Source organism: Coregonus clupeaformis, chromosome 23, assembly GCF_020615455.1.
Source record: "Coregonus clupeaformis isolate EN_2021a chromosome 23, ASM2061545v1, whole genome shotgun sequence".
In the NCBI taxonomy this organism is placed as follows: domain Eukaryota; kingdom Metazoa; phylum Chordata; class Actinopteri; order Salmoniformes; family Salmonidae; genus Coregonus; species Coregonus clupeaformis.
This window is the reverse complement of record NC_059214.1, coordinates 50,368,910-50,387,473: the sequence shown is the minus strand read 5'-3', so window position 1 is coordinate 50,387,473 and position 18,564 is coordinate 50,368,910. Positions and strand designations below refer to the sequence as shown.

At 41.0% G+C, this 18,564-nt stretch overlaps 1 protein-coding gene across 1 annotated transcript; it reads left to right on the top strand.

Annotated features, from left to right (window-relative positions):
* The first annotated feature begins 6,737 nt into the window (after positions 1-6,737).
* LOC121561502 (tubulin alpha chain) lies at positions 6,738-10,355 on the top strand. Its single transcript, XM_041874047.2, has 4 exons — positions 6,738-6,838; positions 8,464-8,686; positions 8,789-8,937; positions 9,192-10,355. Exons 1-4 carry the CDS (start codon positions 6,836-6,838, stop codon positions 10,167-10,169), a joined length of 1,353 nt encoding a protein of 450 aa, XP_041729981.1. The 5' UTR covers positions 6,738-6,835; the 3' UTR covers positions 10,170-10,355.
* Positions 10,356-18,564: the final 8,209 nt, after the last annotated feature.

The window sequence follows — 18,564 nt, the reverse complement described above, 5'->3', positions numbered from 1 at the left end:
CCCCCCCACCACTCTCCCCTCCCCCCCCACCACTCTCCCCTCCCCCCACCACTTTCCCCTCCCCCCACCACTCTCCCCTCCCCCACCACTCTCCCCCCCACCACTCTCCCCCACCACTCTCCCCTCCCCACCACTCTCCCCTCCCCCCACCACTCTCCCCTCCCCCCACCACTCTCCCCCCCCCCACCACTCTCCCCCCCACCACTCTCCCCTCCCCCCCACCACTCTCCCTCCCCCCACCACTCTCCCCCCTCCCCACCACTCTCCCCTCCCCCCACCACTCTCCCCTCCCCCCACCACTCTCCCCCTCCCCCCACCACTCTCCCCTCCCCCCACCACTCTCCCCTCCCCCACCACTCTCCCCTCCCCCCACCACTCTCCCCTCCCCCACCACTCTCCCCTCCCCCCACCACTCTCCCCTCCCCCCACCACTCTCCCTCCCCCCCACCACTCTCCCCCTCCCCCCACCACTCTCCCCTCCCCCCACCACTCTCCCCTCCCCCCACCACTCTCCCCTCCCCCCACCACTCTCCCCTCCCCCCACCACTCTCCCTCCCCCCACCACTCTCCCCTCCCCCACCACTCTCCCCTCCCCCCACCACTCTCCCCTCCCCCCACCACTCTCCCCTCCCCCCCACCACTCTCCCCTCCCCCACCACTCTCCCCTCCCCCCCACCACTCTCCCCTCCCCCCCCACCACTCTCCCCCTCCCCCCCACCACTCTCCCCTCCCCCCACCACTCTCCCCTCCCCCACCGCTCTCCCCTCCCCCCACCGCTCTCCCCTCCCCCACTCTTCACTCTCCCCTCCCCCCACCACTCTCCCCTCCCCCACCGCTCTCCCCTCCCCCCACCGCTCTCCCCTCCCCCACTCTTCACTCTCCCCTCCCCCCACCGCTCTCCCCTCCCCCACCGCTCTCCCCTCCCCCCACTCTTCACTCTCCCCTCCCCCACCACTCTCCCCTCCCCCCACCACTCTCCCCTCCCCCACCACTCTCCCCTCCCCCACCACTCTCCCCTCCCCCACCGCTCTCCCCTCCCCCCCACCGCTCTCCCCTCCCCCACTCTTCACTCTCCCCTCCCCCCACCACTCTCCCCTCCCCCCACCACTCTCCCCTCCCCTCCAAAACGGTTGAGGATTTCTTGTCTGTATCTCCTCGAGGTGTAATAACTGCCATCTCTGATATCTCTGTTTGAATAGGCGCAGTCTCTTATCAAACAACAAGGGGCGGCAGGTAGCTTAGTGGTTAAGTGCCAGTAGCCGAAAGGTCGCTGGTTCTAATCCCCAAGCCGACTAGGTGAAAAATCTGTTGATGTGCCCTTGAGCAAAGCACTTAACCCTAATTGCTCTGGATAAGAGCTCCCTGCTAAATGATGTACATGTAAACACATTGTGTTTTTTCTTAAATTCCTTCCTAAAATGTTCTCTTGTATTCCCATCTTTACACTGTAAAAAACAAGTACTCAGCCTTGTACATTACAGACCATAGATCCCGTAACTCCTCATTCCAATAAGGCTCGTTCGGCTTGTAAACTTTCCTGGACTTGGGGATGTATTCTTTATTCACATAATCTTTTCCCATTTCAGAATATATGATGTTTCATACCACATATCTAAATCAAATGTTGTTTCTTGGCATCTTTGCAGAGTTTCGATGAGTTCCACCAGAGCTCTTACATGCCATTTCAGAACATAGAAAGGCCTTTGGCACATTTATTTTCTTACATTGGGGTATGTATGATTTGCCCAGAGTGATGCACAGTAATCAAATCAAATCAAATTATATTTGTCACATGCGCCGAATACAACAGGTTCTGGAACCTTACCGTGAAATGCTTACTTACAAGCCCTTAACCAACAATGCAGTTCAAGAAATAGAGTTAAGAAAATATTTACTAAATAAACTAAAGTAAAAAATAACAAAAATTTAAAAAAAGGCTATATACAGGGGGTACTGGTACCGAGTCAATGTGCAGGGGTACAGGTTAGTCCAGGTAACCTGGTACTACCTGGTTGAGAAAGTTTTGTGGCCAACAGAAAATATCATGAACAAAAGAGAATGATCTAGAAGTTTCTTCTCCAATTAAGTCAAAAACATCCGCATTCTCCAACCATCTGTGGAGAATAAGGGGTAACTATATAGCCCACCACAGCTTTTCCTTTAACAGATATAGATGTAAAGTTATCGCTTAAGGTGCATATCTTTCCAATAAGTATAAATATTTTAGAGTCCCGAAGGAATTATAATGTTTCCCCATGATGATTAACAAAGTCATCCAAAAGCAACACGCAATGGAATATCATCAATATCATCTATACAGTCATCTAACCTCCCAATTGGACTGTTAAGATCCCCACATATGTCAATAGCATCTGCTTCTGTATATACCGTTGAAGTCGGAAGTTTACTTACACCTTAGCCAAATACATTTCAACTCAGTTTTTCACAATTCTTGACATTTAATCCTAGTAAAAATTCCCTGTTTTAGGTCAGTTAGGATCACCACTTTATTTTAAGAATGTGAAATGTCAGAATAATAGTAGAGAGAATGACTTATTTCAGCTTTTATTTCTTTCATCACATTCCCAGTGGGTCAGAAGTGTACATACACTCAATTAGTATTTGGTAGCAATGCCTTTAAATTGTTTAACTTGAGTCAAACATTTTGGGTAGCCACAAGGTTCCCACAATAAGTTGGGTGAATTTTGGCCCATTCCTCCTGACAGAGCTGGTGTAACTGAGTCAGGTTTGTAGGCCTCCTTGCTCGCACACGCTTTTTCAGTTCTGCCCACACATTTTCTATAGGATTGAGGTCAGGGCGTTGTGATGGCCACTCCAATACCTTGACTTTGTTGTCCTTAAGCCATTTTGCCACAACTTTGGAAGTATGCTTGGGGTCATTGTCCATTTGGAAGACCCATTTGCGACCAAGCTTTAACTTCCTGATTGATGTCTTGAGATGTTGCTTCAATATATCCACATCATTTTCCTTCCTCATGATGCCATCTATTTTGTGAAGTGCACCAGTCCCTCCTGCAGCAAAGCACCCCCACAGCCTGATGCTGCCACCCCCGTGCTTCATGATGCTACCCCCTTTTTCCTCCAAACATAACAATGGTCATTATGGCCAAACAGTTCTATTTTTGTTTCATCAGACCAGATGACATTTCTCCAAAAAGTACAATCTTTGTCCCCATGTGCAGTTGCAAACCGTAGTCTGGCTTTTTTTATGGCGGTTTTGGAGCAGTGGCTTCTTCCTTGCTGAGCGGCCTTTCAGGTTATGTCGATATAGGACTCGTTTTACTGTGGAAATAGATACTTTTGTACCTGTTTCCTCCAGCATCTTCACAAGGTCCTTTGCTGTTGTTCTGGGATTGATTTGCACTTTTCGCACCAAAGTACGTTAATCTCTAGGAGACAGAACGCATCTCCTTCCTGAGCGGTATGACGGCTGTGTGGTCCCATGGTGTTTATACTTGCGTACTATTGTTTGTACAGATGAACGTGGTACCTTCAGGCATTTGGAAATTGCTCCCAAGGATGACCAGACTTGTAGAGGTCTAAAAAAAGAATTCTGAGGTCTTGGCTGATTTCCTTTGATTTTCCCATGATGCCAAGCAAAGAGGCACTGGGTTTGAAGGTAGGCCTTGAAATACATCCACAGGTACACCTCCAATTGACTGAAATGATGTCATTTAGCCTATCAGAAGCTTCTAAAGCCATGACATCATTTTCTGGAATTTTCCAAGCTGTTTAAAGGCAAAGTCAACTTAGTGTATGTAAAATTCTGACCCACTGGAATTGTGATACATTGAATTATAAGTGAATTGATCTGTCTGTAAACAATTGTTGGAAAAATTACTTATGTCATGCACAAAGTAGATGTCCTAACCGACTTGCCAATACTATAGTTTGTTAACAAGAAATGTGTGGATTGGTTGAAAAACGAGTTTTAATGACTCCAACCTAAGTGTATGTAAACTTCCGACTTCAACTGTGGGTATACTTGACTTAACAGATGACTATAGAAGGAGGATGCATCTCTACCCCATGTGGACTGTTCAGATGGCAAATAGCAGGAAAACACAACAAAACAATAATCTGACTCCCTATGTTCAAAGCGCAAACCAATAATTCCTTCTATGGCTTCATCAATCATTTGAATGTTATATGTTTTCATCATATCAGACTTTACCCATATCCCCACTCCGCCAGAGTCCCTGGGGGCTTTCACATGAGTGTTTTCTGTTGTGTCCATACCATACATACCCTTCAATATCAATAGTTTCTTGCCGACGCAAATGCGTTTCATTTATTGAGATAATGTCTGGGTTTAATGATTTTAGCATTGTTATTCGTAATTTATTGTTCAAGGTAGTCCACCTGTTAACATTCCAATGCGCTATTGAAAATCGAATCCCGTAGGGGACGGGAAGCCCCTCAGTATGTCGTAGGTCTGTCCACCCAATGTCCTTATCCACGTTGTCCCTCTGGTTGATCTCGTTTCATGACCCGTCCTTTTATGCCGCAATGCATTGTTTAAAGAATTTAGGGTAAGCAAATTGGCTTTTCCTAGTGGTCATGTGTAGAGTTGTAGTGCCATGTTTTGGGGATTTAAAAGATATCTATCTATTATTTTGAATGCTAGAACAAAAGTGAACCAAAGTATTTAATAATATAATGTTTGTCCTTCAGTTTTAGGTGTAACGAAAATCACTCATTACAAAGATCACTCATTACAAAGATCACTCATTACAAGGACCTTGAGCATTCCCTCCAGTGGCAAACTGTTATCGGGGGAGGGGTCTATATTAAAGAGAATTCTTAGCTAATCACACCCTTTTAGTATGTCATACATTTGATAATTGTGGTCCTCTGCAGCTCAATTGGTAGAGCATGGCGCTTGTAACGCCCAGGGTAGTGGGTTCGATCCCCGGGACCACCCATATGTAAAAATGGATGCGCACATGACTGTAAGTCGCTTTGGATAAAAGTGTCTGCTAAATGGCATATTATTATTATTATTGGCTGTCTAAATCCAAAGGGTCACTTGGTGTTAGTCAATTTAAATGTAGGGGAAATAACCTTGCAATTAAAATGATTGCTCACAAAGGCATCATGCCCATAGGGGATTTGTCCTGTTAAATATACAGTTTATATAAAACAAGCTAGCTACTCTAACTTGATTGGTAGCCTGAAATGGCTTCTTGGTAGCTAGTTATGAGGATGGGAGATTGGGTACCTATCTGGGCTAGCTAAAGCTAACTTCATAAAATTGCTAAGTGTAGTATTACAGAGAAAAAACAAACAAAAGAAAAATGTTAATTTAAGTATATATATATATATATATATCAGGCTATCAATCACTTTAGAGTAGCTAGCTTGTCTAACTATCTCAGCTGGCATATCTGTTGGCTAGGTTGGTAGACTTTAAAAAAGCAAGGAATAACTAAATGTACTGAATAGTTAGACAAGCTAGCTACTCTAAAGTGATTGCAGAGATGCAGAGAAGCATATTTAGTTTCTTTAAACAAAGAACCACCAGGCAGGAGGACACAGCCAGCTCTAGATGTATGCTTAGACAGGCAGAAAAATAGACATATACTGTATTTTACATAGAATTAAGCTTATGGCTCTAAATTTTGGTGTTTGAAAAATGCTAAATTTTCCAATTTAGGAACGGGGGGCCTAACCCCCCTCCGGACCAATACCCATCCATCTTCATGTACTTTGTGCCCCCTCAGATTTTTGGGCTGCTGATCATATCTGTGGTCCTCTATAGCTCAGCTGGTAGAGCACGGCGCTTGTAACGCCAAGGTAGTGGGTTCGATCCCCGGGACCACCCATACACAAAAATGTATGCACGCATGACTGTAAGTCGCTTTGGATAAAAGCGTCTGCTAAATGGCATATTATATTATTATTATTATATCACTTTAATAAATACTTTTTAAAGGGATAAATTCCTTAGATTTGAGCATCTGTGGCCTCCATTTAACAAAATCCTCAAAAAACTAAAATGTCTAATTGCTGTTACCACTCCTACTGGTGGCACAATGTTATCATAATGGTCAATATTTTTTAAAGTCATTAAGCTGCCATATTAGTTGATTTAGACCAGGACAATGTACCCATGTGGCTCAGTTGGTCACCAAGGTTGTGGGTTCATTTCCCACGGGGTTCAATATGAAAAAGTCAAAATACAGTCATTTTTTTACCTAAATGCCATTTTAATTTGTTCAGCCATTCCTATGGGAAAAATGAATTGGGAAAGAATAGGGTTTTGGAATAGACGCCGAAAATAAGGTCTGAGGTTAACACAGGCTTAGGGGATCTTATACGCTTTGGTCTATGAGATAATATCAGTCAGTTAACATGACCTTCATGAATTATAAAGCCTTTATGTGATTTATGCTTTTTTATTATTACATAAATGCTTCGAAATGCACAAAAAGTTACGTTAGCTGATGAACATTATCTCATTTAACAAAACGTATAAGATCTCCTAAGCCTGTGTTTACCACATAACACATTTTCGGCGTTTATCCGAAAACCCTACAAAAACGCTATTCATTTTCTCCATAGGCTATGTTCAACGAACCACGGCGGAGTTAGTGCCTACAAAAAGACGCCATTACTATGTATCTCTAAGCTAACGACCCAACAGTGTCTCCCGCCTACCAGACTGCTGTAGCTTCCTGTCTGGCTGTCTGCTTCCTGTCTGACTGGCTGCTTCCCGCCATATAAAACCCCCACCTCTTCCTTTCTCCTCCAGTTCTGCCTTCTCCTCTGAATCCTAGACGTCAGCCTGTGAAGGAAAAGAAAACCAGACAAAATGGTGAGTGCTGACGCAGATTATAAAATCATTTATGTATTTATTTCACGTGGTATTCAAACGAAAATGACAGGATTAGATTAGATCAGGCTGAAAAGCATGTGGACGATGGATTCTGTTATATAAAGACCATGTCTGAAATCTGTTTTGCCTACTAATTAAAAAACGTCACTTAGTACTAATCGTTGTAAATAGTATTTAAAACGTACTGTTTAGTAAAACCGAATGCAGTAAGAAACACATATCAACATACTAAACTCACCCATCCTGAGAATGTCATCTAATGCGCAGTTGCGTTGATTCCCGCCCTTAACTATCACGTTATCAGCGGATTGTCTGCATTGCCTCTTCTTCATATGTCGATTTTAGTGTGCTATGTATACAACAGATTAAGGGTAAATGTGATTTAGAATAATTTAGGTTAAATTATTGTATTTTTATTTTTGTGACAGAATCTACAGACGTACATCCAATGTGGGTCAGATTTCAGTGTTCAACTCTCTGAGTCATTGTTCTACTTGTTGATAGACTATCCACTGTTTAAATAAAACACCTCTTAGATACAGGACAAAAACATGAATTGCAGATTTCTGTTATTATATTAGAAAAAATGTACTTTATTTTTTATGAGATTTCGGCTCTTCAAAGAGGAGGATGGCATAAAGCTTAAAACGAGGAGAAACAGTTTGGGATTGTAGCCATTTTCTGTGTGAGAGAAATCTATCGCTGTTTTACACTGCAGTTGGTGCGCAGCTTGGACCAGAGGGAGGGAGGAGAGGAGACAGAAGAGCGAAAAGGAGGGAGGGGGAAAAACAGGAGAGAGGAGGAGGAAGAGGGGTGGCTCACAGGAACAAGGCACACCTTTTCCTCTCTGGTCCTCTGCTCTTAAAGATACAGGGTCATAAAAAAACGATCTCTTGTCAAATGGCAGAGGATTTGCGAGATGATTTACGGTATGAGTGTCATATACCCAAGATGGTGGCCAAGCAGAATAGCCTAGCCAATGGCCGCGTTCGAGAGCATCAAAACAACTGCAGGCCTGATCTACAAGATACCTTTCATCATAAATAATGACTAATTATTATTTGTAGATCAGTCAGTCACAATTTACCAATGATACATTGCATTTTTTTAAATCCTCTTGAACACGGCCAATGACATTTGTTGAAATGTCCCTTTGCTAAATGGGTGGCCAGCTTGTAGTCCTAAAAAAACGTCAATGAGATACCTCAGGTTTGTTCAGCCATCCATCCCCAAGGAGAAACTAAATGGGGGAAGAATAGGGTTTTGGAATAGACACCAAAAATAAGGTCTGAGGTTAACACGGGCTTAGGGGATCTTATACGTTCTGTTCTGAGGTAAGTCAGTTAACACAACCTTTATGAATTATGAAGCCTTTATGTGCTTTTTTAAAATTATTATAACCAACTGTAAATGCTTCAAAATTCACAAAGTTAATTTAGCTGATGAAGATTATCTCATATAACAAAACGTATAAGATCTTCCTAAGCCTGTGTTTACCACAAAAACTTATTTTCGGTGTTTATCCAAAAACCCTAAACATTTGCAAAGGCATTATTTGATTCAAGTTTCCATGTCGTTGATCTCTTGTACCTTATCTTTTTCAGCGTGAGTGTATTTCTATGCATGTGGGCCAAGCCGGAGTCCAGATGGGCAACGCCTGTTGGGAGCTGTACTGCCTGGAACATGGGATCCAGCCGGACGGACAGATGCCCAGCGACAAGACCCGTGGAGGTGGAGACGACTCCTTCAACACCTTCTTCAGTGAGACCGGAGCCGGAAAGCATGTCCCACGTGCCATCTTCGTTGATCTGGAGCCCACTGTCATCGGTAAGATGAGACTCCTCTGAAATCTTTGAATGAGTTGATTTGATATTCTGTCACAAGATATTCCAAATATTAGGATATTCTCAATCTACCTTTGTCTTTCAGATGAGGTTAGGACCGGTATCTATCGTCAGCTGTTCCATCCCGAGCAGCTCATTACGGGTAAGGAAGATGCTGCCAACAACTACGCCCGCGGTCACTACACCATTGGCAAGGAGATCATTGACATCGTGCTAGACAGGACACGCAAACTGGTGAGTCATCCATCATTTTTGAAATGGGGTTCTAACTAGGGTTCTACAGGGAACCTTTTTCATTCAACAAGATTGTTCTATGTTTTTTTTTGTGGGTCAAAAGGTTTGACCAGGAACATAAAGGGTTATTTTACAGGGACAAGTCGAAGAACCCTTTTATGGTTCTAGGTAGAAAATGCAAACAGGTTCTCCATTTTATTCTTACTAGCGTAACATCATATTTAATAATGTTATTGTACCATTTCTCCATTCAGGCTGATCAGTGCACTGGGCTCCAGGGATTCCTCATCTTCCACAGCTTCGGAGGAGGCACTGGCTCTGGTTTCACCTCCCTGCTGATGGAACGTCTGTCTGTCGACTACGGAAAGAAGTCTAAGCTTGAGTTCGCCGTTTACCCAGCTCCCCAGGTGTCCACAGCAGTGGTGGAGCCCTACAACTCCATCCTGACCACCCACACCACCCTGGAGCACTCTGACTGTGCCTTCATGGTGGACAACGAGGCCATCTATGACATCTGCCGCAGGAACCTCGACATTGAGCGTCCCTCATACACCAACCTCAACAGGCTCATTGGCCAGATCGTCTCCTCCATCACTGCCTCCCTGCGATTCGATGGAGCCCTGAATGTTGATCTGACAGAGTTCCAGACCAACTTGGTGCCCTACCCCCGTATCCACTTCCCTCTGGCCACCTATGCCCCAGTCATCTCCGCTGAGAAGGCCTATCACGAGCAACTGTCAGTCGCTGACATCACCAACGCCTGCTTCGAGCCAGCCAATCAGATGGTGAAGTGTGACCCTCGTCACGGCAAATACATGGCCTGCTGTCTCCTGTACCGTGGTGACGTTGTTCCCAAAGATGTCAACTCTGCCATTGCTGCCATCAAGACCAAGAGGAGTATCCAGTTTGTGGACTGGTGTCCCACTGGCTTCAAGGTGGGGATCAACTACCAGCCCCCTACGGTGGTTCCTGGAGGAGACTTGGCCAAGGTCCAGAGGGCTGTGTGCATGCTGAGCAACACCACAGCCATTGCTGAGGCCTGGGCCCGTCTGGACCACAAGTTTGACCTGATGTACGCCAAGCGGGCCTTTGTGCACTGGTACGTTGGTGAGGGCATGGAGGAGGGAGAGTTCTCTGAGGCCAGAGAAGACATGGCAGCTCTGGAGAAGGATTATGAAGAGGTGGGCACTGACAGCGTGGGAGAAGAGGATGAGGAGGGAGAGGAATATTGAAGGGTTAAACAAACTAGGTGTTAGCCACCCTACATTCCAACACTGACTGTTGGAGGCCTACACTTAACACGACAGCAACACATTCCCCACTGCGGTGTTAACAGTCTCTGCTACATCTAGTCATGTTCTGTCTGTATTCTCAATAAACGCCACGTCTCTTGTCTAGACGAAAAATAGAATGTCAAATGAGTTTGTTTTTTTGATATCTGTTGGACTTCTCGCAAAGGCCCCATCCTACGGCCGTCGATTTTTATTAAGCTGCGCAAATACTGTTGTAGCCTACTGAAGTGGCACAGGTAAAAATCACTGCATTTGTAGCCTAGGAGTGAATCATTCAACTATCAATATTTTTTTTTTGGGGGGGGGGGAATCTATTGATTTTTGGTAGTGATTCAACCCAACATATATTTCTGCTGAACTTGTACATGAATGCTGATTACAACTTGATTGAGATGGATCTCCCTTGGGTGGGAGCCTCTCCAGCAGAAAACTTGGTTTGAAATACTCCTATTATTTGCCTATACTCACTGACGTGACTGGGCTATTTTCTCCAACCATTTCCACCTAGCAAACATCACATACGCAGCACCGTGACATGTTGTTGCTATTCTCGGCTGTAACAGTAGGTGGCACAGGAACTCGTGGTGCGGAATGTGGAAAACGTAAGGACCGGCACCATTAGAGATCTCTACTTGGAAATAATCTGAATTTTGCTCCCTTGTCATATAATTGCTACATTTATTATCAATACAGCATTAAAAATAGTTTACCAGATTGCATTTTGGTGAATTTAAATATTAGGTCGCCCCAGAGGGAAAACTAGTTGAGAACCACTGGTTTAACTAACATCCATCTGTATTTAAAAAACAAAATTTTTAGTAATTTAGCAGACGCTCTTATCCAGAGCGACTTACAGTTAGTGAGTGCATACATTTTTTTCATACAATAATATACTAATAATAGGCCTTTAATCTGTTACATTCACTGAAAACATTTACTCTAAATTTGATCGCTAAGATCTTTTATGTTAAATGGCGCGACTCTGCGAATGGTGGTCCTTAAGAGCTTATAAGTCTTTTGATTTCTATTAAACGGTTACATTCTAATATGGGCAATTGACAAAAGGTTTTCAAGAGTGGAATAAAATACACTAAATGTGTTCAATTTAATTTCTATACAAGATTCCCATGTTTAGTCCTGTGAAAAAGTCATGAGGTGCAACCATTATAATTTGCTATATATATTATTTTCTGTAAATGTCTCACAAACTACATTTTCATACTATAATTTAGAGACTCTTTCAGATGCATACACATCGGGAAATACAAATGAATATCTTGCAAGCAGCCGTATTGTGGTTCTCACTTGGTGCCGTTGCCTGGACCGTAGATCTATTAAATGAACCGCAGGACAACGTTGTTTCTTCTGCTTACAAGGACTTGGTACAGGTTGCAATAAAGAATGGCTCCTCCTGGAGACATTTTCTCCAAGACCCGGAACACAGGAGACTTGAAGCCCCACCCCATAGCACCACAATATATACATTTCCCCTCTGGTGTAGCTCCTTAATCTGTGATCAGAGATAGGGGGGGGGGGGGGGAGAGAGAGATGGAACACTCATTACCTGTGATCAGAGATAGGGGAGGAGATAGATGGAACACTCATTACATGTGATCAGAGAGAGGGGAGGAGATAGATGGAACACTCATTACCCGTGATCAGAGATAGGGGAGGACAGAGATGGAACACTCATTACCTGTGATCAGAGATAGGGGGGAGATAGATGGAACACTCATTACCTGTGATCAGAGATAGGGGAGGACAGAGATGGAACACTCATTACCTGTGATCAGAGATAGTGGGGGGGAGATGGAACACTCATTACCTGTGATCAGAGATAGGGGAGGAGATAGATGGAACACTCATTACCTGTGATCAGAGATGGGGGGGACGATGGAACACTCATTACCTGTGATCAGAGATAGGGGGAGATAGATGGAACATTCATTACCTGTGATCAGAGATAGGGGAGGAGATAGATGGAACACTCATTACCTGTGATCAGAGATGGGGGGCGATGGAACACTCATTACCTGTGATCAGAGATAGGGGGGAGATAGATGGAACATTCATTACCTGTGATCAGAGATAGGGGAGGAGATAGATGGAACACTCATTACCTGTGATCAGAGAGGGGGGATGGAACACTCATTACCTGTGATCAGAGATAGGGGGGGGAGATAGATGGAACATTCATTACCTGTGATCAGAGATAGGGGAGGAGATAGATGGAACACTCATTACCTGTGATCAGAGATAGGGGAGGAGAGAGATGGAACACTCATTACCTGCGATCAGAGATAGGGGGGGAGATAGATGGAACAAGGGGGAAAAAACGTACAAAAATAATTGAGTCCTGTATAAATGAGATCGTAGTAAGTTTTGCTGTAACTGGAATAATTTGGGAACGCATAATAAAAGTTGCACCATGTTATCTGAAATGGTATGACACCAGGTTTAAAGGGACAATCTGGGATTCAAACAACAACAAAATCTAATCTAATTTTATTTGTCACATGCGTCGAATACAACGGGTGTAGACTTTACCGTTCAATCAATCAATCAAATGTATTTATAAAGCCCTTTTTACATCAGCAGATGTCACAAAGTGCTATATGGAAAACCCAGCCTAAAACCCCAAACAGCAAGTAATGCAGATGTAGAAGCACGAGTCATGCTTGCTTACGAACCCTTCCCAACGATGCAGAGTTAAACAATAATAATAATAATAATAATAATAATAATACGAACACAATGGAGTAAAGGCAATATGGCATTTTATTGAATAGTTTGGGGTAGATCTCGTCTCAGAGGAATGCTCCTCAGAGCCAGATGCTGATGAAAGGCTGCCCTATGCCATGGATCATTTAGCTATTTGATTTTGAATTTTAGGCCCCCTTTAGTTTTCAAAAAAACAATAATAAAAAAAGATTTGATAAAATATTGAATTTGGCCTTTAATACTAAAACCCATAGAGACGCATTGAATAAAACATTCACAAATAGCAAAGAAAGAGTCAGAAAATTAATCATAAGTAATAAGGTTTTGAAGTGTCTGTCCTGTATCTAGGAGATATAAAAAAGATCACGAAATATTAAAAGTTTTTTTGGACACATATCTAACCCCTTATTTTTGTTGGCACAAAACTACCTCCATACTTCTATTCGTTTGTATGGGTTACCCTTCAGACGAGTCCCGTCGTTGTAGAGAAAAACGGCGAACACCATCGTGTTCGTGAGAGTTTGCCCTTTCCATAGACCCGGTCGTAGTTTGTAGGCCAAGTTGTACCGGACGCTACAGATGTTTTCATGAGAAGACTGATTTTTGAGATTGTCTCATGGTCTGACAAACACCGCCGTAGCTTGGCCACATTTCACCGCAGATGCTAGGCTGGATTGTGACGCAGCCCATCCAAAAAGACTGATTTTGATGGGGATTCTTTAAATGTTACTTAGATAGACTCTTACGGATTTAATAGGTGATTGAAATTCCGCACACTTGCTAATCGTAAAGAGGAGAAGAGACGTGACACTATCCTGATGAGGTAATGTTATTAACACTACCATAAAAATACCTGTTATGCTGATGAGGTACCATTATAACCACTATATAAATACCTGTTATGCTGATGAGGTAACATTATAACCACTACTATATAAATACCTGTTATCCTGATGAGGTACCATTATAACCACTATATAAATACCTGTTATCCTGATGAGGTACCATTATAACCACTACTATATAAATACCTGTTATGCTGATGAGGTACCATTATAACCACTACTATATAAATACCTGCTATGCTGATGAGGTACCATTATAACCACCACTATATAAATACCTGCTATGCTGATGAGGTACCATTATAACCACTACTATATAAATACCTGCTATGCTGATGAGGTACCATTATAACCACTACTATATAAATACCTGTTATGCTGATGAGGTACCATTATAACCACCACTATATAAATACCTGTTATGCTGATGAGGTAACATTATAACCACTACTATATAAATACCTGTTATCCTGATGAGGTACCATTATAACCACTATATAAATACCTGTTATCCTGATGAGGTACCATTATAACCACTATATAAATACCTGTTATGCTGATGAGGTAACATTATAACCACTACTGTATAAATACCTGTTATGCTGATGAGGTACCATTATAACCACTACTATATAAATACCTGCTATGCTGATGAGGTACCATTATAACCACCACTATATAAATACCTGTTATGCTGATGAGGTACCATTATAACCACTACTATATAAATACCTGCTATGCTGATGAGGTACCATTATAACCACTACTATATAAATACCTGCTATGCTGATGAGGTACCATTATAACCACCACTATATAAATACCTGTTATGCTGATGAGGTACCATTATAACCACTACTATATAAATACCTGCTATGCTGATGAGGTACCATTATAACCACTACTATATAAATACCTGCTATGCTGATGAGGTAACATTATAACCACTACTATATAAATACCTGTTATGCTGATGAGGTAACATTATAACCACTACTATATAAATACCTGTTATGCTGATGAGGTACCATTATAACCACTATATAAATACCTGCTATGCTGATGAGGTAACATTATAACCACTACTATATAAATACCTGTTATGCTGATGAGGTACCATTATAACCACTATATAAATACCTGCTATGCGGATGAGGTAACATTATAACCACTACTATATAAATACCTGTTATGCTGATGAGGTACCATTATAACCACTACTATATAAATACCTGTTATGCTGATGAGGTACCATTATAACCACTACTATATAAATACCTGTTATGCTGATGAGGTACCATTATAACCACTACTATATAAATACCTGTTATGCTGATGAGGTACCATTATAACCACTACTATATAAATACCTGTTATGCTGATGAGGTACCATTATAACCACTATATAAATACCTGTTATGCTGATGAGGTACCATTATAACCACTACTATATAAATATATGCTATGCTGATGAGGTACCATTATAACCACTACTATATAAATACCTGCTTTGCTGATGAGGTACCATTATAACCACTACTATATAAATACCTGCTTTGCTGATGAGGTAATGTTATTAACACTACTATATAAATACCTGTTATGCTGATGAGGTAACATTATAACCACCACTATATAAATACCTGCTATGCTGATGAGGTACCATTATAACCACTACTATATAAATACCTGTTATGCTGATGAGGTACCATTATAACCACTACTATATAAATACCTGCTATGCGGATGAGGTACCAGTATAACCACTACTATATAAATACCTGCTATGCTGATGAGGTACCATTATAACCACTACTATATAAATACCTGCTATGCTGATGAGGTACCATTATAACCACTACTATATAAATACCTGCTTTGCTGATGAGGTACCATTATAACCACTACTATATAAATACCTGCTTTGCTGATGAGGTAATGTTATTAACACTACTATATAAATACCTGTTATGCTGATGAGGTAACATTATAACCACCACTATATAAATACCTGCTATGCTGATGAGGTACCATTATAACCACTACTATATAAATACATGTTATGCTGATGAGGTACCATTATAACCACTACTATATAAATACCTGCTATGCTGATGAGGTACCATTATAACCACTACTATATAAATACCTGCTTTGCTGATGAGGTACCATTATAACCACTACTATATAAATACCTGCTTTGCTGATGAGGTAATGTTATTAACACTACTATATAAATACCTGTTATGCTGATGAGGTAACATTATAACCACCACTATATAAATACCTGCTATGCTGATGAGGTACCATTATAACCACTACTATATAAATACCTGCTATGCTGATGAGGTACCATTATAACCACTACTATATAAATACCTGCTTTGCTGATGAGGTACCATTATAACCACTACTATATAAATACCTGCTTTGCTGATGAGGTAATGTTATTAACACTACTATATAAATACCTGTTATGCTGATGAGGTAACATTATAACCACCACTATATAAATACCTGCTATGCTGATGAGGTACCATTATAACCACTACTATATAAATACCTGCTATGCGGATGAGGTAATGTTATTAACACTACTATATAAATACCTGCTATGCTGATGAGGTAACATTATAACCACTACTATATAAATACCTGCTATGCTGATGAGGTACCATTATAACCACTACTATATAAATACCTGCTTTGCGGATGAGGTAATGTTATTAACACTACTATATAAATACTTGCTATGCTGATGAGGTAACATTATAACCACTACTATATAAATACCTGCTATGCTGATGAGGTACCATTATAACCACTACTATATAAATACCTGCTATGCTGATGAGGTAATGTTATTAACACTACTATATAAATACCTGCTATGCTGATGAGGTAACATTATAACCACTACTATATAAATACCTGCTATGCTGATGAGGTAACATTATAACCACCACTATATAAATACCTGTTATGCTGATGAGGTAACATTATAACCACTACTATATAAATACCTGTTATGCTGATGAGGTACCATTATAACCACTACTATATAAATACCTGCTATGCTGATGAGGTACCATTATAACCACTACTATATAAATACCTGCTTTGCTGATGAGGTAATGTTATTAACACTACTATATAAATACCTGTTATGCTGATGAGGTAACATTATAACCACCACTATATAAATACCTGTTATGCTGATGAGGTAACATTATAACCACTACTATATAAATACCTGTTATGCTGATGAGGTACCATTATAACCACTACTATATAAATACCTGTTATGCTGATGAGGTACCATCATAACCACTACTATATAAATACCTGTTATGCTGATGAGATACCATTATAACCACTACTGTATAAATACCTGCTATGCTGATGAGGTAACATTATAACCACCACTATATAAATACCTGTTATGCTGATGAGGTAACATTATAACCACCACTATATAAATACATGTTATGCTGATGAGGTACCATTATAACCACCACTATATAAATACCTGTTATGCTGATGAGGTACCATTATAACCACTACTATATAAATACCTGTTATGCTGATGAGGTACCATTATAACCACTACTATATAAATACCTGCTATGCTGATGAGGTACCATTATAACCACTACTATATAAATACCTGCTATGCTGATGAGGTACCATTATAACCACTACTATATAAATACCTGTTATGCTGATGAGGTACTATTATAACCACTACTATATAAATACCTGTTATGCTGATGAGGTATCATTATAACCACCACCATATAAATACTTGTTATGCTGATGAGGTACCATTATAACCACTACTATATAAATACCTGCTATGCGGATGAGGTACCATTATAACCACTACTATATAAATACCTGTTATGCTGATGAGGTACCATTATAACCACTACTATGTAAATACCTGCTTTGCTGATGAGGTACCATTATAACCACTATATAAATACCTGTTATGCTGATGAGGTACCATTATAACCACTACTATATAAATAACTGTTATGCTGATGAGGTACCATTATAACCACTATATAAATACCTGTTATGCTGATGAGGTACCATTATAACCACTACTATATAAATACCTGCTATGCTGATGAGGTACCATTATAACCACTACTATATAAATACCTGTTATGCTGATGAGGTACCATTATAACCACTACTGTATAAATACCTGCTTTGCTGATGAGGTACCATTATAACCACTACTATATAAATACCTGTTATGCTGATGAGGTACCATTATAACCACTACTATATAAATACCTGTTATGCTGATGAGGTACCATTATAACCACTACTATATAAATACCTGTTATGCTGATGAGGTACCATTATAACCACTACTATATAAATACCTGCTATGCTGATGAGGTAACATTATAACCACTACTATATAAATACCTGCTATGCTGATGAGGTAACATTATAACCACTACTATATAAATACCTGCTATGCTGATGAGGTACCATTATAACCACTACTATATAAATACCTGTTATGCTGATGAGGTACCATTATAACCACTACTATATAAATACCTGCTATGCTGATGAGGTAACATTATAACCACCACTATATAAATACCTGCTATGCTGATGGGGTACCATTATAACCACTACTATATAAATACCTGCTATGCTGATGAGGTAACATTATAACCACTACTATATAAATACCTGCTATGCTGATGAGGTAACATTATAACCACTACTATATAAATACCTGT